The sequence below is a fragment of the Phoca vitulina genome, unplaced genomic scaffold (genome assembly GCF_004348235.1).
Source record: "Phoca vitulina isolate PV1807 unplaced genomic scaffold, GSC_HSeal_1.0 scaffold10, whole genome shotgun sequence".
NCBI lineage: Eukaryota > Metazoa > Chordata > Mammalia > Carnivora > Phocidae > Phoca > Phoca vitulina.
In genome coordinates, this window is record NW_022589713.1 from 26357463 (window position 1) to 26383546 (window position 26084).

The 26084-nt window shown below is 48.0% G+C and overlaps 1 protein-coding gene across 3 annotated transcripts in view; it reads right to left on the reverse strand.

The window, feature by feature from the left end:
• The window catches only part of COLQ (collagen like tail subunit of asymmetric acetylcholinesterase), a 60821-nt gene that overhangs the window by 17189 nt on the left and 17548 nt on the right, over positions 1 to 26084 (reverse strand). For 2 of the 3 annotated variants that reach the window (XM_032408741.1, XM_032408742.1), the window contains exons 2-11: positions 15856 to 15968; positions 14597 to 14698; positions 11089 to 11133; positions 10730 to 10756; positions 8793 to 8855; positions 7073 to 7135; positions 6565 to 6591; positions 5862 to 5906; positions 5644 to 5679; positions 2613 to 2693 (exon numbers count right to left, since the gene is read on the reverse strand). In XM_032408741.1, the coding sequence (XP_032264632.1) occupies positions 2613 to 2693; positions 5644 to 5679; positions 5862 to 5906; positions 6565 to 6591; positions 7073 to 7135; positions 8793 to 8855; positions 10730 to 10756; positions 11089 to 11133; positions 14597 to 14698; positions 15856 to 15968 (602 nt within the window). Of the gene's footprint in view, positions 1 to 2612; positions 2694 to 5643; positions 5680 to 5861; positions 5907 to 6564; positions 6592 to 7072; positions 7136 to 8792; positions 8856 to 10729; positions 10757 to 11088; positions 11134 to 14596; positions 14699 to 15855; positions 15969 to 22055; positions 22636 to 26084 lie in introns of those variants that run through there. The other variant, XM_032408743.1, reaches the window with a different exon arrangement.

Consider the following 26084-nt stretch of genomic DNA (forward strand, 5'->3'; position numbering starts at 1 on the left):
TTGGAAGCTTGCTTGGCTGAGGGGGTCACTCTACTGCCCTGTCCCTCAGTTTCCTTGTGACTAGACCGAGGGAAATGGATGAGGTGGTCTCTAAAATCCTTCTGGCTCTGAAATTCGGATCTCCTGAAGTTCCTTCCAGATCTCTGATTCCAGGAGTTGGATCGACTTATGATAACCTCCAGAAACTCTTAGTACCACTGGCCCAGCAACATTCAATGTATAATACTCTATGGTACGAAACTAATTAAGGATTTAAAAAAAAGAAAGAAAGAAAAGAAAGAAAAGGACCATGGCGGTCTCCCAAGGCTAACAACTAAAGTCTGCTGTCTAGACAGGCAAGGAGGGTTCGGAGCGCACTCGGCTTGTTTATAACATCTTGTAGGAAGGATGAACTCATTTCTCTCAGCTCCCACACATGGTCCTGGAGTAGTTTTAAGATTGCTCCGACTGAATCATTCTCAACAGTGTCAGGAAATAGCCTTCTTGTCTCAAGCCGTCACCAGGAAAAGACAAATACTGTCCAAGAAAAGCACCAGAAGGACCGAAGCCAGCAGGCTTCTTGAACCCCAAGCATAAAACATTCTGCATGGAATCCAGCAGTAGGGAAGAAAAAGATTTTCCTTTTTTTTTCTCCTTTTCCTGAGCCAAGTTTTTAGGGAATTGTGGCATCACTGTGAAGTCATGGACATGCCAGCCATTTAAGACTTAGAAAACTGAACTGGACTACTGCGACTTCAGAAGTTATAGTGGAATTTGTATTCAGGTTGGAGGCTGTGTCATTCCTAAGTTCGCTTGGAAAAGACCAGAATTGGTTTCATACTGTTACCATTGTTTTGAACCCTGGCTACATACTAGAATCATGTGGAGAGGAGCACCTGTGTGGCTCAGTCGGTTAAGAATCTGCCTTTAGCTCAGGTCATGATCCCAGGGTTCTGGGATCCAGCCCCACATCGGGGTCCCTGCTCAGTGGGGAGTCTGCTTCTCCCTCTGCCTCTGCCCATCCCCCTGTTCATGCTCACTCTCTCTCTCTCTCAAATAAATAAATGAAATCTTAAAAAAAAAAAGAGTCATGTGGAGAGCTTTAAAAACCACCCACCCATGCTGGAGCCCCAAGCCAGGTCAATTATATCAGATGCACTGGGAAGTAAGGCCCAGGCACTGGGGGTGATGAGGGGCAAACCTTGAACTACAACCATGGCACCTGAGGCAGAAAACCTGTATCTAATCGGCCCCCAGCTTACTCAAGACGCTCAAGTTTGAGCACCACGGATCTAGCCTAGGGAAAGAATGAAGAATGGAGAAAGGTTTGCACCCAAAGATGTTCACCTCTCAGCATTATATATAATTTGGCTAGGCCTCTCTTGTCCAAGCAATCTACTGCTTACTCATTTATAAAATGTGATTGCAGACATTTTAAAAAGATGTTTAAAAGTACTTAATGAGGGGGTGCCTGGGTGGCTCAGTTGGTGGTGTCTGACTCCTGGCTTTGGCTCGGATCGTGGTCTCAGGATCGCGGGATCGAGCCCTCTGTCAGGCTCCGTGCTTAGCGGGGCGTCTGCTCGGGATTCTCTTCCTCTCCCTCTGCACCTCCCCACCCCCCACTTGCGCACATGTGCGCATGCTCGCTCTCTCTCACAAATAAATAAATCTTAAAAAAAACAGTATGTGCAGTAATGAGCAAAAATGTGTATGCTGTGATTTTAAGTTACAGTTTTAGGATACAACAACTATATATTGGATATAAAAGACATGAACAACTAGGAAGTTCACAAAGAAATAACACTGGAAGGAAGTACACTGAAATGGTTATGTCTGGGTGTTAGGCCTTTAGATGACTTCCCTCCTATTTTCTGAATTTTCCAAGTTTTCTGTGATGAGCATATATTACCCTTTAATGGGAAAAGAAGTAAAAAGCCTACAAACTGACAACCAAAAAAGTAAAGGACGCCTGTCCATTAGAGAACAGATGAGGAGTTTCTCTGAGGCACTCAACACAGCTCTAAAGCCAGCTAAGGCAAACGTGCCTTCATCTTTCCTTTCCCTATCACATCACATGGTTTGACACCCATGCCTTCTGACCAGGGGATTTCAAACAACTTCCCTAAGCCCGTAATAGCGCCCATAAAGAGAGTGGAGTCACTTACAAATCGGGTGTCTGATTTCTCAGGGGCCTGGGAAAAACCACTGTATCCTTGAGACCCAGAAGACCCTTCAACAGCAAGGAGATATTTGGGCTGTTCTCCAAAACTCCATTTGTGTCTGGGGCATTGAGGCAAAAAGCAAGTTTTCTGGATGAACAACCAGATCTGGCTTCTACTCCCAGTTGCTTTGGTTAAGATAGACCCATTCTTATGAACCAAAGATCCACTCTTACTTCTGGCCTTGGACACGGTTTGAATGGAGCGTTCGCTCCCACCTGCTTCAACCCTTGGTTAGCCTAGAGAAACAGGAGCTCCTGGAAGTGGTGCTCTTTCTGCCCGCCAGCCTCGACGACACTGGGGACTGTGCCTATGGAATATTTCTGATTGGCTTCAGCTGTCTGCCTCTCTACACCACCTGCCTACATCAGGAGGGTCTGACTTCAGGGGCATGGTAAGCACTGGGATCCTTACCAGCTTGCCTCGTTTTCCTGGTCTTCCTCTGGGTCCTCTGGGTCCTGTTATCCCAGGCTCACCCTTTGGACCCATTTCACCCTGGAAAGAAGAAAGAGAAGCAAGAAAAGAATTAGGGCATGTGGAGCAGGCACATCTCTATAGGTCCATCCAATCATTGGTCATGAGGGCAGTGCACTTGATCATTCTAGACCTCTTCCAACTGGCCAATGTGGGAGATTGGGAAAGTGATGAAGTCATGTGAAAGGTAGATAGGTTTTTCAAGGAAGAGGAAGGAAAGGAGAAGGTTACCCCAAGTGGGTTATTTATTATCTGAAAGAGACAGCTGCTGGGCAGCACACATTTTGGTGTCCCAAATCACAATCCTGAATGGCCAAAGTAGGAGATTCCTGCATGTCAGTGACATGTGTGCCTATGACACGGCATGCTGCCGGGGAAAAATGCTTTCTCTTTTAGTCAAAATTGTATGTTGTGTTTTGTTTTTAGCATGAATTCCAATCTCTGAGTTTTTGAATGATTGAACACAGTTTTGACAACTATCATCTTTGGAAATTTTCTCCACATGTAAGGACCTTTATTTAGGGTTATACATTTGCCTACTCTTCTGTAAAAACTGGTTTAGTTCCAGCTCACTTTCATTTGAGTTAGTTGAAAACTGTGGAGAAAAATATTCCAGACATATATTCATATGCTCAATATAATTATTGTAAAAGGCACGGAAAGCGGGGCGCCTGGGTGGCTCAGTCGTTAAGCGTCTGCCTTCGGCTCAGGTCATGATCCCAGCGTCCTGGGATCGAGCCCCGCATCGGGTTCCCTGCTCCACGGGAAGCCTGCTTCTCCCTCTCCCACTCCCCCTGCTTGTGTTCCCTCTCTCACTCTGTCTCTCTGTGTCAAATAAATAAATAAAAAAATCTTAAAAAAAAAAAAAAGGCACAGAAAGCAATGTCAACAGTATTCTTAATTGAAAAGCCCTACTCTGAGCTATCAGAACCAAATGCACCAATTGCAGAATTCCATAGTTTAAAGCCAACCTTTTGTCAAACCCATTTCTCCATTATAGCTTCTCTCCTTCCCCATGTTCTTCTGGAATTGCAGGGCCACCTGTTGTTTCTTTGGGTCAGGGACCCCACAGAACATCATTCCTACCTCCAGTTATCCCTCTAGAGTCCAGGATGCACCACCACCAAGCTAAGTTTAGCAAGAGCAACCATGAGAGTTTCTGTTAGTCAGCAGCCAGTGTCCATGAAGAGCTACCCCAGGCACTCAGAGAGAACAACAAACACCCAGAAGGCTCTCCACATGGAAGTCAGAGGAAGTAACACAATAGAAAATTTCAGAAAAAACTAATACAGAGTAAGGACCAAGCATAAAGCTCTGAAATTATCTGTCACTCAGCCAATGTAACAAACTTGTCCCTATCCAAGCCATCAACATCTTGCCACACCAAGAATTGTTCTTAAACCTGTGATTTCTTCCCAACTGTCATGTCCTCCAGCATCTAGGCATTTCAGAAGTGTGGGGAGGATAACACGGATTCTAGGTGGCTACAGAGATGTTTGTACAATTCTCCTCAGCTGTTTAGAGGCGGTCACGGGGTATTTTGTCTGGCTTGGACAAAACAGCAGCATAAACAGTATAAGTGGTTTTTGGTTTTGTTTTTTGTTTCTTTTTAAAGATTGGCAGAAGGAAGTTTGGCCCCTCTCTTCATCAACTGGAAGCAGCCAGTAAGTTCTTGATCTAATTTCTAAGACCTAATTATTGTTATCATATCATCTTTGTCTCAAAACAGCCTGCCATGAAAGGGAAAGAGAACTCTAGATGGCAAGTCTAGTAAAGGATGCAGAGGCCAGAGAAGCTGTCATACTTAATTCCACAATAATTTATTATTCTTTGATGTTCACTCTTGCACTGAATGAAAACCTAGCCTAAATATTTTTAAATCAAATTATTTTTTTTTCTCTTTAATGTTTCCTTTAACTTGCTTATGTAATTATTTATTTTTAACCCAACATTCCACTTAGGGAATAGCAGGAACTGCTTAAGGCAGTGATAAATAATAATAAATTACTGTCAGATGATTAAAATTATTTAAATATGTTCTCCTGGATGAACGTCAGACAAAAATTGTTTGAGTTTGGAAAAGAAAACTTTAAGATAAACTTGAAAAACAATTAGGATTCTAAGAAAGCATTCATTTGCATGTTTAAAGAATAGTATGCTCTGAGGCTTGGGGAAAAATGACAACCTCCCAGGTCAACTGGCTTTCAGCATGAGGAACCACCATTACAACGTTAGATAGAGGTGTTTTCAGTGGCCAGTTAGGTACGCTCTCACGCTCTCTCTTTATCCCCTGACACCTCCTCTCACCACCCCCCATTCTTCGCCAGACCCTAACCTAAGTAGAAGTTTCTGGAAATCTGCCAGTCAATTGCCACTTTCACAATTTTTGTCGTATCTACACACCACTCTATTGTTAGTTTTTGGATATTTTTCTTCAAGTCAACTGAATGAACTCCATATTTAGTAAGCCTTGTTCCCAGCTGGATATCCATGAAATCACACTAAATATTTAACCGTTTAAATAAAAAATTTAACTAAAATAACTCTGCGTACCGAGGGTGCCCTTGAAGAAGGTCTGAGTTGAGTGCCTGCCAGTAATGGCCTTAGGCCAAAGATGCCCGTGCCTCACACTGGGGCCCGCGATCGTGGCAGCTCAGATCTGATCCCTCTGTCACGATGCCTTCTGCTTCTGAATGCTACCATGGCCCTCTGAGAGGTAGGAGATGCAAAGAAAGGCCTCTCTACCTGGATGGGGTGTCCTCTCCCTCCCACTGAATCGGAGGGAGGTCTCAGACCATGTTGGCACCTTCTCATCAATGTGCACGGCAACTTGCTCCTCTTCCAAACCAGAACCTTCCATGGAAAAACCCGCTTTCTCTGCCTGATGGACAGAGAGGCAGAGCTCTTTGTGTAGTGCGTAGAAGGTCTAATTTGTTACCGAGGCCCCTTCTTACTACTTTTAAGTACTTACTTTCTGCCCCAGCATTCCAGGAAATCCCGGGAAACCCTGTGAAGAGAGTGACACACAGAGTGACTATCTCTTAAGAGAGGGCCTGAGAGGGCTGTGGAAGAGTGTGGTCTGCCATTTTCAAGATAAGAGCCCAGTCAGTCAGCCAGCCAGTCAGCTGGACAGCCCACAAGGGGCTGCCACTTCCGTTGTAGTTTATCATTCCATGCAAAGGCCATTACCTTTTCTCCTTTGGGACCCAGGTCACCCTTTTCACCTCTGGATCCCTAGGAGGAAACCACAGCAGAGAGTCAGAGTTAATACCCTGGGGGGAAAATTGGAGCATTTCACAATGAAAGCTCCCTAAGCCAACACCCTCATCTTACAGGCAAAGAAGTAGGCTCAGAGATTAGGCGACTTGCCCAAGGAAGGAATGCTTTGTGATCTACCTTTTATTTGGACCACAAAGACCCTTTGCATTAATGAAAGACAACTCACAGAAAATCCTGGGTCCCAGATCCTCTCTCATCCTGTAGGAAATTTGTCCCCAGTTTCTGCCTGGGTTTTTTGTTTGGTTTGGTTTGGTTTTTGACAGGTGAGAGGGTTGTGTGATGGAAGCTTAATCTAAAGACACACGTCAGCCATCTTCTTCCAGTACCCCCCAAGCAAGCAGTGCTCCCTCTCCACCGGGCACAACCTTCAACTGCTCATCTGCTCCATGTGAGAGGCCTCTACCTCCACTGGAGCTCCTCCCTTGCCCATGCCCTGCCTCCGGAGACCCCTCACTGCTCTCTCAGCCCAATGACGAAGGACAGGGGAATATCTAGGAATGGTCACTATAGTCACTAACTTAAGAGAAACCTGGGCCTGTCCTCTGCTTATCATTGACCCCAGAGCCAATAGCCCAGACCAGGTTCTGGGAAGCCACCAGAGACAAACACTAACCTTTTCCCCTCTGGATCCAGGGTAACCCTAAAAGAAAGGAAAAGGTACATTTGGGATTAGCCCTATAGGACCTTTGGGTTTGGTGCAAGAGTGGAAGGAATCCCTGAATATGATGGTGAGGTGTGTCCCCACCTGGTGCTGCAAGTTTTAGTGGGGGTTGTAACAGTAAACACAAAGATGTCCCTGAGGGTTATGTTTATACCAGGCCTAAAAAGAACATTGCTTTTCTTAACCACAAAGGCCCGAACAAAGGTTTCCATCTGCTTTGTTGTTCAGAAGCTGGACTCTCCCTGCCCAGGAGAAGGTCATCTCCATGCCCTTTGTCCCAGGCATCATGTCCCCCAAAGGGCTGATAAAGGCAAGCACTCTGGCACTGGGCTTTCCAATATCTCTGATGTTCCCCAAACCTGGGACGGCAGCTCCACCCAGTCCCGACTTTGTGGACAGCAGCTGTTCTAGAACCTTAGTAAGAAGACCTGGGAATGTCCACCTGGACCAACACACTGACCTTGGAGCCCATTGGTCCTCTTGACCCTGGCAAGCCCATCATACCCAGGTCACCTTTTTCACCCTGTGGGAATTAGAAGAAGAAGGGGAAAGGACCTACAGTGACTTTTACTAGAGAAACAGAACCAGGAGAATCATGGGCAAGATTAGGATGGAACTAGGGACATTGGGGCTGGCTGGTGAATCTGAGGACCCCACATGCCCCCTTGCTCACTCCCAGGGGTTCAAGGCTCTATGGTCCACATTTCATTCTGGTATTTGAGACTAACATAAAATGAAATTGCCCCAGGCAGAGCAGATCTCCAAACTAAATGCTAAGATGCTATAAATGCTCCATCTATTCCTGGAGTGTGTTGTGAGAGGGTGGGGAGAGAGCATGGGGGCACTGGGGCCTCATAGGACTAAGTGTCAGAACCCCCCAAAAAACTTCACCTGCTTTGTTCTTTGCATAGGGAGGGCCTTTCAGGCATTTCCATATACTCTCACCCTAGGTTTGCAGCCAAACAGAGTGAACACCCGCCTCTGGGCATGCATTACTGAGACAAGGGGCTAAGGCTCATGGGTGGCCTCGGTACCGTCTGTGCTAAAAATTATATACCAGGGCTAAAAAGTAGAAATATAAGGTACTTGCACTTAATTAAGAATTTTTTAAAAGTCACATTAAAACTGGTAAAATTAACTTTAATAACATTTTATTTAATCTAATTATCATTTGAACATATAACCAATATAAAATTAGTGAGGTATTTTACATTCTGTTTTTCATAATACATATTTGAAATCTGTTGTGTATTTTATATTTAAGTCACATCTCAATTCAGGCATTAAATTTTCATCCAAAATATTTGATCTGTATTTAGATTTCGTAAAATTTAGAGTTGAAAAAGCAGATTCACACATTCAAGTTGCTCCAAACATGCTTAAAGATTTTCAAATAACTGAACTGAGTAAAGGTCTTTAAATTCAAACTTAAATAAAAAATTCAGTTCCTCAGTTGTACCAGCCACATTTTAAGGACTAGTTGCTGCCATATTGGACAGTTTAGCTCTACACAGTGGATTTTTAGAAAAAATATCCTTGGGACTTTTCCTAAGAGCGCTGGGAGCACAGTTTTCTATTCCCATAATAAATACAGCTGGTAAGTAAATCAGAGCATAAAGACATTCACCTGCCCATCCCTGATTTCTGCAGGTCAAACCTACACCCAACACTTTATGACCAAAGTGAGAAGAATATAAACAAAGGCATGGATGTGAATGTGTCAGTTTCCCATAATCTGTCTGAAGAATGGGATTTTATCGGCATTTGGCAATCCCTGTCTAAATGTAGGATTCCAGTCTTTCCAGCTAGCCAGGGCCCACCCCCCAACCCCCAGTCTCCTGCCAATAGCTTTCCAGACCCAAGCCCCTCTTGGGGTCATCTTGGGGAAACGAAAGAATTGCATGCTAACTCTGAGGACGAAGGAGAACCAGGGCCCCTGTGAAAGAGGGGAGCAGACCCTCATTGCTCCCCCCAACAGGAGCAGAGCTGTTGCATGGACCAAGGTCTTGTAGTCCAAGTGAAGGAGAAAGTATTTGGGGACCTCTGGGCAATCCTCATCTTCTCTTCTCCTTCCTCCTCTCAAGGAAATGAGTTCACTATGTGCCAAAGGCCAGAGGGGCTGACATCTTCTCCCCTCATGTTCTGATACCACGTGAGCCCCGAGAGTGTGCCAAACTTACCCTGGGTCCTTCGGGGCCGACTGGCCCGGGCATGCCAGGAACACCCGGGGGGCCGGGTCTACCCTTCAAAAATGAACAACAAAAGTCAGGATGATTGGGTTTCTTTCCCTCCTTCCAGGAAATAAGATTTGTTTTGGGGGTCCAAAGGGAACTGTGGGGTCCCTAAGCATGGCCTCTGGGTTCACCCTCCAAAGATTGATAGCCTCGGAAGTTGGGTTACTTAGATATAAGTTCAAGTCCTTGGCATCACATTATGTCAACATAGAAGATCTTATTCTACCCAAGAAATAGAAGGTGGGAGGAAAAGAAAGGAAGGTGGTGGAGAAGCGATTCTAAACTTCTTGGTTTTTGAGCTTTATCACCTCCACCCACCCAAATGTTCCTTGCATTGCAGTAGGTTCTCCCCAAGGATACAGTATGGAATGGGATAGGATTTTGTTTGGGGTGCACTAGCAGATGCTGTTGGTACTCCCTCAAAAACTTTTTCATTTGCTCACTGTGCTCATCCCCCAGGGGCTACCTGCCTTGCTGCCACCTCTCATTCCTGCAACCTGCAACTGTGAAATTTGCCCATGGGTAATTGGAGCTGCCTAGCAATTTATGTACCTGTTCTCCCTGCAGCCAACAGCCCAACTCCCTTACCTCAAGGCAGGACAAACCCTGTGGTGCAGTTCACACTCCAGAGCTCCCCTAGGAATGAGGCTGAAGATGGACTTCATCTGACACCGTGCCCAAGCTGGGCTTCTTCCCCTGCACCATCCAGCTCCCCCTGCCCCCAGGATCCTCCTGAGAGCGCTCCCATAAGTCATTCGCTTGCACATGGCACACGTGGCCTCTACCTCTGCTTCTAGGGAAACCAGCCTAAGCCAGGAGCTATGGAAGAGCAAGCCTTACAAGAGAAAGCGGGAGCAGGGACTTGGGGTCCATCTCAACCTCTGCACACATTGGCTAATTTCACAATTAGCCTAGCTAGACATGTGGAAGGCTCAACCCTTAAACCAGAGATCACAAATGCTGGCATGTGTACTGGTTTCTGCTCTCGTCGCCCCTGTTCATAGCAGACGTCATGACGTTCATGGCAGCCCATGATCAATCATGGTCCTCGTTCGTTCTGAGTATGGAGACCATCCCAGAATCCTTTCCAGCCCAGCACTTCAGATAACCACTGTGCCTCAGCTGGAGCTGTGATCTGGGCCCTGGAGGGACGTAATTTTGCTTTGCAAAGGTCTGTTTGAGGCTTCTGTTGATAGTGAAACCATTTGAGTAAAACATTTAACCAGAAAAATAGTAATTTATATTTAGAATCATGGACATCTTTTTTGGCCAAAGTCTTGTACCTCCTTCTACCCCCGAGACCCACAGTTTCAGTGCCAGTATCCATTGACCACAGTGAGTGGCTGCTGGTTTACTCTTTCCTGACATGAATGAGAGTCTTGATGACATGTGTTTTGTTCACTCAGAGTGCCTGTGACCTTAAGTAACTCCCATTTATTTCAGCTGGGCCAAAAGGCAAAAGCCATTTGCTTCTGTTTTGCACTTTGTTCCAGTGTAATCAAATAGACAGCGAGAGTCATTTTGTGCCACTGGTTGGGGCCTTGGAGGGTTTCTCTAATGGGTGGCAGGATGAGATGGTCTGAGGTTGGCGGAAATTTGGCCAGGCTTGGCAGCCCCTGGGAGAAGTCCAAATGTCTGGTAGTAGCAGGCTCTAGCTCTTGAGCAAAAGAACAGGCAGAAAGAGCCCACTGTCATCATCAAAATGGCAGTGTTATTATTGTCCACCTGGGCCAAGGAAGTGCACTGCTAGTGGCCCAAGGAAGTGCACTGCTAGTCCCCCCCTACCCCTAAGAGCGCATGCGCACGTGCCCAGGCACACGCCCTCCCCCCACCCGCGGTGCACAGTTGCCCATGTAATGCTGACAGAACAGCATGGACCATACCTTCCTTCCTGGTAGGCCAAGCTCCCCCTGTGGATGAAGAAGACAGGTAAGCAGAGGCTGCTTTGGAAGAGAAGTTCTGGAAGCACAGAGCTTAGTAGGGCTGATGGCTGGGCATAACCATGTGGCTTGGTTGCTTGGCCGCTCACAGCACCCCTGCCATGTCAGTGGGCCAAGCTGAGATACACCAGTGGGATCTCACGGCTGCAGCAGCAGCCCCATCATTATGGAGCCCATCCTCATGCACTAAGGCAAAATTAGCACATGCTTTGAAATCTCAACCAGAAAATTCTCAATGGCATCCCAGGATACAGGCTTGAATTACCAAGGAGAGGTGGACTGAAGAAAGTAGTGGCTCATACCTTTTCTCCCTTTGGTCCTATCTTGCCAGGAAGTCCCGGGGGGCCCTACACCATCAAGATAAGAAATGAAAAAGTATATATCAAACCAAGGCAGGACAGGTGGTGAGGGAAGCAGGACTGGGAGGGAGGCTCCTCCAGCAGCTTGGTTCCCTGTGCAGACTCAGGGTTCCAAGGACCCCATGAAGGACCCCCTTGTGCCCTCCAACCCAGGCTCCCTGTCCTCTTCCAGCTTTCTCTGAGCTATGTTTCCAGTGGTGCATTGGTTACAACTACAGAGTCTTCAAGAAATGCTGTTTGCTGAAAACAAGATGCTTTACCACCTCTCTTATCTTTTCAGCTGCTCTCACCAACTTTCCCTGGGACCCTGACAGGGGGGACATTCTGCTTTGTACACAGGAGCAGCCAACTTAGAAATTCCTGTGCTGGATCTATGGGCACCAGGTGCAGGGAAAGCCTTCCTGAAGATGTGAAGAATATGGGCAATGGAGCATTTTTGTCCCATTGTCCAGCCACAGGAGTAGGGCTGACTCCAGCTCAGGGATTCTAGCACCTACTACACTAAAGCTTGGCACATCCACAGCCAGAATGCAGCTACTCTGTGCTCACACGTCTATGAAATGCTCAGTAGGCTAACTGCTTTCCAAATGCCCTAGTACAGCAGAGAGGAAATCCATCAACCCCCACCAGGCCACTACTTCATCCCCAAGATCTGCAGGTGAACACACCTAACACAAAGCCTGTTAGAAATCTGATTCCTGTAAGACTTGTCCAAATACCAAACAGCTCCCTCAGCGGCTCCCACACCTATCACATTAGAATCCCCTGAGGATGTTTTGAAAATCCCCAACACCAAGGCACACCCCAGAGCAATTACATCACAATCTCAAGGAGAGGGGCAGGAGCCTCAGGAATGTTTGAAGTTCCCAGGGAATTCTAATGAACAGATAAGTTTGGGAACCACAGTCTCTGGTTTGGGGGGGGTGGGGAGGAGGGAGAGTTACTTCATTTCCCTTCCTACTCTCCCCCTTCTCTCCCTCCCCTCCCCTCCACCGCACCACTTCTTTCACCCTCCCACCTTCCCCTCCTCCCCACTTCTCTCTCTCCCCACTCCTCCTGATCTGGGCATCCTTGTGTGGAAAGAGGGCTTCCTGGGAGGGTGGCCTCACCACCCTCCCTCCCAGCCACCCACCCACCTGGTGACCCACTGGGGACTGCACTGGCCCCACCACCTGGCCCTCAGTGCTGCACGCCTTCACTTCAGAGCTGCGTGGGCCAGCTTGGGCAGATAGCACAAGGCGCAGGGTATACAAGTCCTCGAGGATCAAAGCCCAGGGGGGCATCAGTGCTCCCAGAAAGTGTGACTCAGAGGGGCAGAGGTTCCCCACTCCCCAAAGCCTGGGAGCCCAGGGTGACAGAGAGCCCCAGGACCGTGCACATGCCAGGCAGGATGAATGCTGTTCCATTCTCTCATTTCTTATTATCAGGCCATTGTACTCTAGCTCAGAGCTTCTCAAGCTGTGATGTGTAGATAAGGCAGCAGGGGAGTCTTGTTAAAATGCAGATTCAGATAGCAGGGTTGTGTGTATGTAGGGGGAGGGGAGAATGAGATTCTGCATTTTTAACAAGCTCCCAGGTGATGCCAATGTTACTGGTCCACAGATCTCATTTTGCTTGGGAACAGCATTTTACGCTGTGTTCTAAGGCAACGGAGGGGGCTGCAAATCCCCCCCGCCCCAGTTGGGCAGCACAATCTCCGCACGACTCAAAGGGATTGCGTGAGGTTCGAGGTGTACAAGCACGGTTGGACAGCTGCTGGTCTGAAGTCAGTAGAGAATCCCCCTTTCCTTCCCAAGCTCTCTGGTCCTCACGTGTGTGTGCTGAGACCAGAGGAGACTGCCAGACGCGGGAAGATAGAAATTCTCAGCGAAGGTGCCCCTCAGGGGGCCCATCCTGCCTTTCTGCAGACTTCCTAGCCCCTCTGTGGCAGCGTCCAGCTAGTTCTGGGTCCAAAGGCCTGTTTTTATTGCATTTGACAAATATTTATGGAGAGCTTACGACAACCCGTGCCCTGGCGTGGGCTGGGCGCAACATGTGAACAGGATGGGCAATGTCCCTGCTCTCAAGACCAGGGGTGGGCGAACTGTCTCTGTTAAGAGGCAAACAATAAATACTGTAGACTCTGCCTCGGATACAGTATCCCTGTCACAGCCACTTACCTCTGCCCTTGAGGCACAAAGGCAGCCCGAGACAGTCCAACTTTGATTACAAAAACAGGCGGCCGCCAGACCTGTAGGCCACAGTAGGCCAGTCCTTGCCAGAGAGCTTATATTTTACAAAGGGAAGACCAAAGAGACGAGGGACAATAACAAAACCAATAAGAACGCAACAGCGAGATGAGAAAATGATGCAGAGAATTACAACAGGCCATTGGGATGGACAGTGATGGGGGGAAGCCTACTTTAGACTGGGTGGTTGAGGAAGGCGTTTCTAAGGAGCTGGCCTGTAAACTGTTCTGACAAAGGAGCTGGCCGTGGTGAAAATCAGAGGGAAGAACATTCCACACAGCCAGAACCACAAGCACAAAGGCCCTAAGGCTGGAACGAGCTTGGTTGGCATGCTTCAGGACCCAAGAGATGCGCATCGGGTGGGCAATATTGGTGGTCTGAGACGATGCAGGAGATACAGGCAGGGTCCTCTGGGGGGCGGGGGGCTCTGTAACCCAGGGAGACGACTTTGGCTCTTAGTCTCCCGTGATGGGAAGCCATAGGAGGGGGTTACCCAGAAAGGAACGACAGAATTCATAAGGCATGTGGGCAACTGACTGCTGCTTGTACCCTCTTTCCCCACCCCATGGCAGGCCCCAAGGCCCAGGCCAGGGGGTGCTCCTCCTTGATGGACCCCTACTCCCACGCAGGCCAGAGGAGCCATGGCCTGTGAGACAGGGTCTCTGGAGGGTATTCTTGTTTGCCTAGAAAATCCTTTCTCTACCATTGTGCCTATTCCTCACTCTGCCCTTTAGCTTCAGTGGGGAGCAGTGGGCTGCCTGGCTGCAGGATCTGGGGGCCAAATGAAGTTCAGAGTAACAAGTTCCCCATCAGTTCCACTCTCCTGCACCAAATGCAGGCACTTCTCGGGCAACTGGCAAGGGTCAATGGTCACAGAAGGGGCAACCCACTGTGGCCAAGTGTTTGATGATAATTATAGTAACAATTACATCCATCTAGGCAGCAGCTCATTTGGAACCCTCACCACCACCAAAATCCAGTACTGCAGGGGTAATTATTATCCCCGTTGCAGAGATGAGGAAATCAAGGCTGGGAGGCCAGAATTTACCCAGAGCAGAAGAATCAGTGTGCTATCCACGTGGCTCTGGAGCTGGAGGTGAGCTAGAGAAGGAAAAACAGCCCCCATATCACTTTAAAAGGGGCAGCTCTAAGAGACTCTTTCCAGTGGGCTTCACTGCTCTGAAGAGAAGACAGCAGGAGAGGATCTGGTGGAATGCACCAACCTGGGGGCCAGGGGGCCCAGGGGAGCCGAGCGATCCTTGCGCGCATGAGGACTGCGTGGTCTCTAGTTCCAGGATGAGATTCTTCATGTCTGGGGAGAGAAGCTTCAATGCAAAGCAACACATGGTGATAGGTCAGACTTGGGGGACAGAAGAAGGGTCACCACCTGGACACAGTCCTGCTCCCCAGTCCAGTCCTCAAGACTGGTAGTTCCCTGACACCCTAAAGAGTGTCCCAAGAAGACGACCTTCTGGGCCTCCAGTTCCTGTTCTCTCTTGAGACATACCTGGCTTGAATGGATTACAGAGATAGAATAGCCACTTTGGATGGAGTTAGGAAGCTCATTTCAGGGGCCTTTATCCAATGTCTAGGACAGCACTGTCCGACAGAAATAAAATGCAAGCCACCAGTGCAAGCCACATATGTAGTTTTAAATTTTCTGGTAGCCACATAAAAAAGGTAAAAAGAAAGAAGTGAAATTAATTTTAATCATATATTTAACCCAATATGTCCCAAATATTATCACTTCAATATCTATTCAATATTTAAAAATTACTAATGAGACATTTTATTCTTTTTTCACACTAAGTCTTCAAAATCCAGTGTGTATTCCATACGTACAGCACATCTTAACTGGAACTAGCCACATGAAAAGTGTATAAGTCACAGATGGCTAGTGGCTACTGCATTGGACAGTACAGGTCTTAGAATTTCTGGAAAAATTTGAGAATCCCAAGTCCCTAGAATATCCTGGCCCACTGTCTTCTAGCTCAGCTTCCCAAATCCTGCTCTTTCCTTCTTCCCAAATTCTGTTCCCTCTCACACCTCAGTATGGCTATCGAGGGACCATGTCCTGCGTCCCCTCACAGAAACAGCCTACATTCAATATGGGCTGTGGAAGGGAATTTCATAAATACTTGGGAAGAAAGGGGAAATTCCATATCTGAGCAGCTGAAGGGAGCCTCAAAAGCTCTAAATTCACCTCATTGTTCTCAGGAAGACGGGATGCTGTGTCAAATTCAATTTCCTGCTGAGAAGAATCTCCCTCCATAACTTATTTAAGACAGTGGGAGAACAGCCACACACCAGAAACTGCAAAATGCCCATTCTAGGGTTCAACCTGCTGTGTGAAAGTAATGGGTTGGATCCATCAAGAAGGATCTGGAGGTCGCTCACCTCAAGTGGGGGGACATGAGGGGCTGTGTGGCGGGCACTGGGGAGCCTGCATTTCTGTTTTTTTCACAAGCCCTAAGGTACTCACCAGACCTCGGCCCCCTCTGAAGAATGGTGGTGGGAACAGTGGGGGTGGAGGGGGCGTCAGGAGGCAGCATCCTCTGTGGCCGCCACGCTTCTTCTGATCCAGGCCGGGAAGGGCTGTGCAGAGAAAATTGCTGCTCATTAGTGCCGGGGCCTCTGTCATGCCCACTGAACCCCAGGGAGACTCATGTGGACACCCCAGATTTCTGAATCTGATTTCTAACCCACTAGATATGAGTGCACCTTCTGTTTGCTACTTGATGGAGTCCTCCCCCAGCCTTTGCTGAATGAAGATGGTTAATAAACAAGCAGATGGTATGGACACTGCGACCATAATAAGTTCCATTTCTCCCTCTTCAGGGACTGACTTGTCATTTTGTAGATGTGACAAGGAATGCAAAGTTCAGACTTATAATGCACTTCTAATAGCGGAGGAGAAGGAAGCGTTTGGTAATTATTTAGAAAGTGTGCTCAGAGGGAATTGTCCAGGGAGGGGGCAGCCAGGGCCTGAGGTGGCGTTGATTATAAGAGACCCAGAGCCCTGATTTAAGACATCTATTTGACTCTAAACTCTACACACACAGTTGGTGTCACCCAGGCTCACTAAAGAGTTTACAGTCTAATGACTCAATACAGGGGTGTGAGATGAAAGGAGGGCCCTGGACCCTGATAGCTTCATTGAACATGGGGCCTTGCCCTAGTGCAATGTTAGTTTACACTCAATGTTGAAGTATACCTTACAGAAGGATGCAAATCATGAGTCTATGGCCCAATAGATTTCTGCAAAGTGAACACACCCTTGAAGCCAGCCCCTGGATCAAAACACACAACTCTCCAGCATCCACAAGCCCCATAAGCTCCTGTCCAATCTCTGCGCTCCTCCCTCTTCACCATCCTGACTTCTAACCCCAGAGAATCACTGTATCTATTCTGGAACTTTATATATAGGGAATCAGACAATATGAACTCTTGTGTTTGGCTTCTTTTGCTCAACAAAGCGTTTCTGGGTCATTTGGGTGTTGCTTGTGGTTGTTAATGCGGAATAGAGTTCCATTGCGTGACTAGAGCACAATCTACTTATCCATTCCATAGCTGCTGAACACTGGGTTGATAACCACTACATACCCCACCAGAATGGCTAAACTGAAAAGGACAGAAAATAACAAATGTTGGCAAGAACGTGGAACAAACAGAACTCATACACTGGCCAGGGGCAGTGTAAGTTGATTCAACCTCCTTGGAAAATTGCTTGGTATTGTCTCCTGAAGCCTAGTACGGGCATCCCCTACAGCCCAGCAATTTCACTCCTAGGTACTTACCAACAGACAAGTGGGTCTATGTTCACCAAAACACATGTACTAGAATATTCACAGCAGTAATACCCGTAATTGCCACAAGCTGTAACCTTACAGTTTCCAGTTTGGGTCTCATAATGATGATACCCTCACCTCTACCCCTTCGTCAAACCTCTGGCCTCACAGAATATGGGCAGGTCACTTTACCGCATGCCTCTCGGCCATGAACCCAGCAGTTTCAGTCTTATCTCTCAGGGGCCCGTGCTTGCATACTGTTCGCACCCTGGGCTCCAGGACCTGGCTGCGGACCTCAGGCAGCTGGTAGGTGCTCCTCAGGAATGGTGGCCCCGTGCACACCCACACGCTCACTCCCCGATGGAGGAGCACTCCACGAGCCTGTGCCAGTGGTCCTCGGCCCTCTCTGACCCAGTGCCTCCTCTTGTAAGAAATATTTTGTGAAGACCCTTTTATGATCCTGAAATGAAATTCATAAATCATACAACATACATACACAATTTAAAAAATCAATACAATCTTGCAGCAGCCAGATGTGGGGGTGGCCTGCCAGGGCCACGGAAGCCGTGAGGACAAAAAGAAAGGGACCGATGCAAACATCACTGAGGAGAAAGCAATGGAGCAGTGGGTCATAGGAGCGCAAGAGGAGGAAGAGTCAAGGGTGGTTTTGAGGTTGCAGGGACCTGGGACCACAGTGATCAGAGTAGGAGATGGAAAAGTCAGAGGAGGCACTGGTTTGTGGGGAAAGCTGTCAAATTTGGTGTTAGACGTTTGTTCATTCGAGCACATGCTTTGCCAGGCACTGGGCCAGGCCGTGGGGGTGGTGGGGAGGTACAGAAAGATGCCTGACTGGTGCTTCAGACCTGCAGTCAGCAAGTTCTTTGGAGCTTGAATGGCTGCCACAGCCCTTCTGCTCTTATCCCACTCGTCCCCTCCACCCCCACCTAGCCTAATCCTGGAGACTCTTACTCATTCATCAAGAACTGTCAGGTGCTGCCTCCACCAGGAAGCTCTCCTTGACTTCCCAGGCCAAGGTTGAAAGTCCTGCCATGTTTTTTTTCTGCGTTTACCCCCATGTTAGTTCTTACCTGTGGGATAAAACAGTTTCCTTGTATCTCCCTCACTACAGTGCTTTCTGGGAGGATGGGAGCCAGTTTTCAATCCCCAGGTTCTAGCACAGTACCTGACATACGCTAGATATTCCACAAATGCTTGCCGAATTCATAATAATAACTAAAAAAAAACCCCAACACTTACCACATCCTTAGGCACCACTGAAGTGCTTCACACATATAAATTCACCTAATCCTCACAGCAACCCTGAGAGTTAATACTATTGTTATCATCACCCCCCACTTTACAGATCAGTTAACTGAGGCTGAGAGGTAAAGCAACTTGCCCAAGGTCATACAACTGCCAGGGTTCTTCCTCTTGATCTCCACACTCTTCCACATGCAGGTGGAAATACAGGTCAGGAGCACAGAAGGCGGCAAGTGGCTCCCATAGCAACTACCTGAGATATATAGTATCAAGGGCTTCCAACCAAACGCCATCAGGAGCACACGTATTGTTGCACAAAACTGGCCCTATTGGCTCATCATGAGGGAGGACGCACCCCCAGGGGACTGTGCAGCATCTCGTAAGAGGGTGTTAGAAAGGATTTGTTCTAGGATTGGGGCATTCACTAGGTGATGCTGGGGGAGACTCTTGAGGAAGCAAAGTCTGGCTCCGTTCTGGACTGGATGTGGTCGGGAAGTTAGTCTATGACTACCTTAATTCTTATCTAGAAGAAGAGAAGAGCAGAGGGAGACAGAAGCTGTGGGAGATAAAGCAGAAGCCGTCACTCATATTAGCAAGGACAGAGGGATGGTTGGCCATGTTTGCAGTTGGATGGAGGTCTTGTTTTGTCCGTGTCAGGTACGGTGACACAGTGGCCCTGTTTCTGTCATGGGCTGTAACAGTCGCAGACTGGCCTTTGTCTGATGCTGTCCTACGAAATGGTTTTCATCCAACAGAACATCGGGGCCTAGCTGTGAGTGGCAGATCTGTTCCACCTGTCATGGGCTGCTTTCTCTCTCTCAGGGGGTAAAATACGACAGCTTTGTTGTTATAAAACTTGACATCAGTGCCAATCACATTCCTCTTCAAATTCATTCAAGTGTCTTTCCTAGAGTGTTGAGTAAGCTCAGAAGGGCAGCTTCCATGGTGTCCCCCTGCCCTGGGTGCGGGACGAAGGTGGCAGCCACACACCAGCCCTCCAGAACCCTCTCAACGCCCCACCCCCCGCCCGCCCCAGAGGCATTTTCTCCTTTCCTGCTCTTCGGCCTCAGCAGACGGCTAAGGGCTGAGGTTGCGGTTTTCCGCAAAGTCTTCGCCCGCCAGGAGTACCGGAGGCTGGCACATTCATGTGGCTAATATGCACTCCTCACCATTGATTTTTCCAGACCATATATGCCCTCCCTTCACCCCCACATTCTCTGTGGGCTTCCATGGATGAAAGACCCTGAATCATTCAAAGCAATTCTCTTATTTCTTCTTGGAAACTGGAGAACTCTTTGGTGAACATAAATTATCAGTTGCTTTCCCTGCTGAGGCATCTGCATTGTTCACTTCTCCCCATCCCTCCTCGCCCTTTCCCCCTTGACCTTGACTTCACTTTCAGCAGGTGAAGAGCATCTATTTCTGCCCGCCCCCCAACTCCCTGGAGATGTTTGTTTTTAGCACAGTCTAGTTTATTTACGGCTCATTCCAGCTCAGGATATTTCCACCAGGTGGATGTGTTTGGGAACAGCTTCCCGGCCCTCCCTCCCTGTCAACTAGCCAGGACTTCACATGTCTATTTTAGTGTCATCCAAGTGGCCTGTGGGTCTCATTCAGGACTAGGCTGCCTCCATGGACTCGTGTCTGAGCCCAGGGTCCAGCTTGGAAAAGCCCCAGCAGGCTCTGTGGTAATGGAAACAACCACGTGGGTAGGAACATGGGGCCTGCAGAAACCCGGGTGCGCCGTGCGGCTCAGGCCCAGGCAGCTGCCTTGGAAATGCCAATTCCCACGGAATTTCAGGACCACTTGCCCTGACTTAAAGACACTGAAGTCATACTGTACATGGCCGCTGCAGCTCCAATTCATGGGTAGAAATAATGTTGGGTCTAATGCAGGCTTGTGGCAAATGTTGGATTTTTGGTTTTGTTTCTGTTTTGTTTGCCGCTTAGATACTGGCTTTGCCCTTTGCACTCAATACCCACTTGACTCTGGGGCACATCCTTGGAAAGTGTGATTCACTCGGACTTAACTCCTGGAAATATAGGGACTTGGATCAAAGAGTAGTAGTCTGTGTAAGACTGATGAATCACAGACCTGTACCTCTGAAACAAATAATACATTATATGTTTAAAAAAAAAAAAAAAAGATAGCAGGAGGGGAAGAATGAAGGGGGGGAATCGGAGGGGGAGACAAACCATGAGAGATTATGGACTCTGAGAAACAAACTGAGGGTTCTAGAGGGGAGGGGGTGGAGGGATGGGTTAGCCTGGTGATAGGTATTAAAGAGGGCACGTTCTGCATGGAGCACTGGGTGTTATACACAAACTATGCATAATGGAACACTACATCAAAAACTAATGATGTAATGTGTGGTGACTAACATAACATAATAAAAAAAAAAAGAGTAGTAGTCTGGGTGCAAGTGACCATGTGACCCGGCACGACTCATTGCTGAGACTCGGATTCCTTACCTACACCACAAGGAGCTTGGCCCAAACCATCTCCAAATTCTGTTTTCACACATACGACACCAGGATCACCACTGTGTCCACCTGCATCTCCCACTCATAAGACCAGCCCATCCGTAGGGTATGGAGAGACAGCCTTTCTGTTTCTGCCTCCTGTTTTTGCAGCAAGCAGTAACCCCCACCCCACCCCCTGCCCAATCAAGCAAATGTATCATCAGAAGCCACCAAAGGAAAGAAGTCCCCTAAACCTCCTGCCTTTGCAGGGTGGGAAGATTCTAGGTGCAGCCATATGCTAACTATTCTGCCACTGCTCACAAAACTGGGGGAGTACCCAACTTCTTACGTCTGCCTCCTCCCGCTTTGGGGCCCTTCCCTGCCTGTTGGAACTTGCACAAGAAGGATGAGAGGAGAGAAGGGGTGAAGGGCACGTGCTCCATGCAGCACGGAGTGTCCTGACCATGAGCTGGATATCTCAGCTGCAGCAAAGTTCTCATGAGAGCTGGCTTCAGTTTGCTTAAGTTTTCCCTGATACACTGATTCCAGAGAAGGCTACACCCTATGCCTTTCCTCCAACCCCCACTCACGTACCCCACACACCTTGTAAAGCAAATTCTGATCCTAAAAGTTGAAGGTATGTGAACGTCTCTGAAAGATCACGGTAGGAATTTGCCACCTGGCAGCTGGGCCCTGTGTGGGCATGGGGAGCAGGTGAGGGCACAACCTGCAGAGAATATGATTTGGCAGTTTGGTGGCTACTGTCTCTGGGGCAATAACCACATGACCCAAGCCATTGGCCTGGAGAATAATGGACAGCATCTCGGCCACCCAATACCATGGCTGGCCCCAGACCACAGTACGTGATGTTACTTCAAAGCCAAAGGGGCAGCAGCTGCCAGCCTGCGACCTCAAAGTTAAGGTCACAGGAGGGGCACACACAAGTACACACACACGAGTGTGTATATCAAGGTCCCCACCAACTCCACCGCCAAACCCCTTTATGTGCAATTCCAACACTGGTCGTGAAGTTTAAGACTTAAAGAAGGCTGAAAGCACCCAGAACAAGTCTGCTTCTCAAGCCTTTTTTCCAAAAACCATGCACACATCACATATGCAGGCATACAACACACACACACACACACACACACACACACACACACACACTCACCCGAGCAGCAAGCTGAGGAACAGAGCAGTCCTGAAATGGTGAGCAGATGAGTGAGGCTGAGTGATAGACCGGTCATTGTGGGCAAGGCCCAAGGAGGGACTGGCCAGGGAACACACGCGGGCGACAGGCTGAGATTTGTCACGCCTCCGAGCACTCCCAGCTGGGCATTTGGGGTGGGAGTCAGCCAATCTCTGCTCTGGTGTTGCTTCTGGCCCAGATGCCAGGGGTCCAGAGGCCAGTCCTCAGCTCCCAGGAGCAGGAACAGGTAGGCAGGGCTTTGGCCTCACAAGAGGCTGCACTGGGGGGCAGCTTGGGGGAGGAAGAGTGCCCCTGTCCCAGGGAAGGAGGTGAGGCTGGGATCCCGGAATCCTGATCAGCCCCACCAGCCAAGAGGAAATGGCAGTGTAATCTATCTAAAAGGCTGCTTTTCATTTAGCTCAGAAACTGCCCCTGTCAATACTGTTCTGGCAAGCCTCAAAGTCCACCCCACTGTGATTGTTCTGGGGGAATCTGCCCTCCTCTACTTCAGGGAAGACCTCTGTCACCAGGGTCTTGGCTCGAACCATGTCTGTGCCAAGGTGCCGCCAGCAACCTAAACTTAATTTTTAAAATTATACAAATTTCAAAAAGATATATATATATGTACATATATATATCTTTTTAAAATATATATATTTCCAAACGGCTTGTGGAGCAAACCTTTTTAGATGAAGCCTGCAAGATAACAAAATGGCATATACCAGATACATGTGGAATCTGTCTGATAACTTGATAGGCAAACCCAATGCACAAGCATGCGCACACACACACAAACTTCTAGTAAAAATCATAAGCTACTGCGAGAGTCAGAAGACTTTTTCCGGAAAGGGCCAGATAGTAAATATTTTAGGCTCTGTGGGCTGCGTGGTCTCTGTTACAACATAACTCTATTGTTACGTGAAAGCAACCAAAGACAATAAAGGAACATAGTTGTGTCTACTAAATCTTTATTTACAAAAATAGGAAGCAGGCTGGATTGGGCCCACAGGCTGTAGTTGGCTGACCCCTGAGCTAGGAGCCTTCAGAAGAAAGGAGATTCCTTGTATGCATTCATTCATTTACTGTTTCATTCATTCAGAAACACACATTGAATGCCAATGAATGCAAGACCCAATGACTAGACATAGTGCCTGACCTTGGCATGTGTCATTCAGTGTCGTGGAATGAATATAGGCCCTGGAGTCAGGCAAACCCAGGCTGGAGTTACCCAGGCTGCCACTTACTACCGTATAGCCTTAAGCAAGTTATTCTCTCTCTCTCTGAGTCTCAATTTTCTTTTTTTTAAGATTTTATTTATTTGTTTGAGAGAGAGAGTAAGAGAGAGAGAGAGAGCACAAGTAGGGGGGAAGGGGCAGAGGCAGAGGGAGAAGCAGGCTGCCCACTGAGCAGGGAGCCCGACGTGGGGCTCAATCCCAGGACCCCAGGATCATGACTTGAGCCAAAGGCAGACGCCTAATGGAATGAGCCACCCAGGAGCCCACCAATTTTCTTATCTGTGAAATGGGTAAAGCAAAACCCACCTTGCTAGTTTGTTGTGAGGATTAGAGCTAAGGATTTCAGAGTTCCTGGAATAGAATAGGGGCTCTTTAATTGACATTGTCAGAGAGAACTACTTTGCACTAAAAAGCAAAAAGAGAAGTGGCTAACAGGGCACTGGGGATGTCTGGAGGGATTTATAGCAGGAAGTGATGGGTACCAGCTGGGGGAGGGATATAAGTGAGAAATCAGGGAAGACATATCAGGGAAAGCTTCCTGGAAGAGGTGAGCTGAACTTTGAAAGCAGAGAAGATTTGCTGGTACCAAGATGAAAGGAGTAAGGGAGGAAAGGGTTCAGGCTCTGTTCCTTCTCTGGAGCATTTCCCTCTGTTCTCAGAAACACAGAGCCTAAGACATCAAAGAAAGCATGGAGGACATGGAGTGCTCAGTCCTAAATTCCAGACTGTTGTGGAAATACCAGCGGCATCATTTTCCCAAATTCCCCTGTGCTGGGTCATATTCCCGCAGTGCTTCATTTTTCAAATCCTATTCAAAAACCTTTGGAGATGGAAGTTTTGCCACTTTTTAGCAAGCACTTTTTAGCAAGCCATTTCCTTTTTACTGTTCAACATCAAACTGTTCCTAAAAAGGTTTACACATGTAAACCACTCAGCTGCACTTTGATTATTGTAAAAACAAAGGCGACTGGTCTAGATGGTCCCTGAGGTCCTGTCCCACTCTGCTGGTGTTCGAATCTCTATTTTGGACCTAATGACTCAGGCCCATGAAGGTCTCTTTCTGTCTCTTCCATGTTGCTCTCCTTTTGCAATTCTCTTTTCAGTCTCATTCTCTCTGTCTCTATGTCTCTGACTCTGTCTCATTTGCTGCCTTTATGTCTCTGACTCTGTCACATCCTCTGTCTCTGTCTCTCCGAGCACTAAGAGCTAAATCTCCTTGAGTCAAATGCCTAGATGTACGCTCGACTACTGTTAACTGTCCTGCAGCCAAGCATGCCAGCCTGGGATTTGGAATCCTGGTCCCCAGCCCTAGTGTGGCCAGTAACTTGCTGTGTGACCTTGGACAACTCACTTTCCCCTTCTCCACCAGTGAGCCATCCTGTGCCTTCAAGGCAGCTGGCCTGCTGAGTTCCCTCCGGTTCCTTGGCCCAGGCACCAGCTCACCACAGCAGAATGGCCTACAAAATCTAATTCATAACAAAGGTTTCCGGGGCCTTCCTGCAGCTGTCAGCAGGTGTCATATTCACAGTATTTTGTCTTAATTGCAGCTCTGGTATTTATCAAACAGGCCAGAAGTCCACTTCTGGAATGCCGCCTCCCTGGGCGCCGTTCCAGAAGTTCTTGTCCCCCTGCTGCCACATGCAGGCCTGTTCTCCACCATCCTGGGCCAGAGCAGAGTCCTCTGTGCATCTTCCCCCACCCCTGTGTCTCCCACCCCTGCTGCACAGAGAGATCTTGAAGTCTGGATAACTCAGCATCCTCCCCAAGGACCCAGAGTCCCCTGTCTGAGGCAAAAACACCTGCATATTTAAAGGCACAGCCTAGGATTGCACCAGCCTCATGGTACCTCAAGTCTGCTGGCCCATCCCCAAACCTGGGTGGGCAGAGAAGTAGACTGGGCAATATGGGTTCTACCTTCCACTGACAGAGACTCTCTCCTTGACCAAACTTTGTTCAGGTTCTCAACAAGGCCTTGAACTTGGGTTTCTGTGTCTGTCCTTGCAGAGTTCAGTTTTAGCAAGAATCCAGCGAAGCCCATTTAGAGTGAATCCCTACCCTTGATATCTGACCAAGTTCCTCATTCTCCCTACCCTTTATATCTTAGCACCCTGGCCTGCCTTCAGCAAGAATTCTGTTAACTGGGTTTAGCAAGAATCCCCCTACCCCTGATGTTTCCTCTTAGGAATTTTCCATCCACCGACACCCTCCTCTCAACCAGCTCCTTGGCTATAAAGCTCCACTTTCTTACTGCATTCAGAATTGAGCCCAATCTCTTTCCCCTCTTGAGACCAGCTTGCCACCTGGGGCAACAGTCTTGAACAGAGTCTTCCTTACCATTTCAACAAGTAAACACCTCCAAGAGAGCTCTATAAAACATTTTTCTCTATTTACTGAATACTTCCTATGTGCCAAGTCCTTTCAATGCCACATGGATACAGAAAGGAGTAAGCCCAAGGTCTATCCTCTGGAGGTCAAAGAGTTTTCATCCTATCTGCTAACGGGAACTGATTGGTACAGATTTCCTGGAACACTGTGTTTAGAAGGACTCTGAGGAAAGAGGGTCATGACTTACTGGTGTTGGCCTCCCTGAGATGAGAGGAAGGCATGACACCTGTGCGACATACTTGCAGACCCTGGTTTAGCAAAATCCTCCTCGTGAAACAAGGACCACACTGCACTTGCATGCATCACTGCATTTAATCCTCGAAGCACCACTATCCTCATTTTATAGAGGAGAAGAGGACTCTTGGAGAAGCTGTCACTTGGTCCAGGTCTC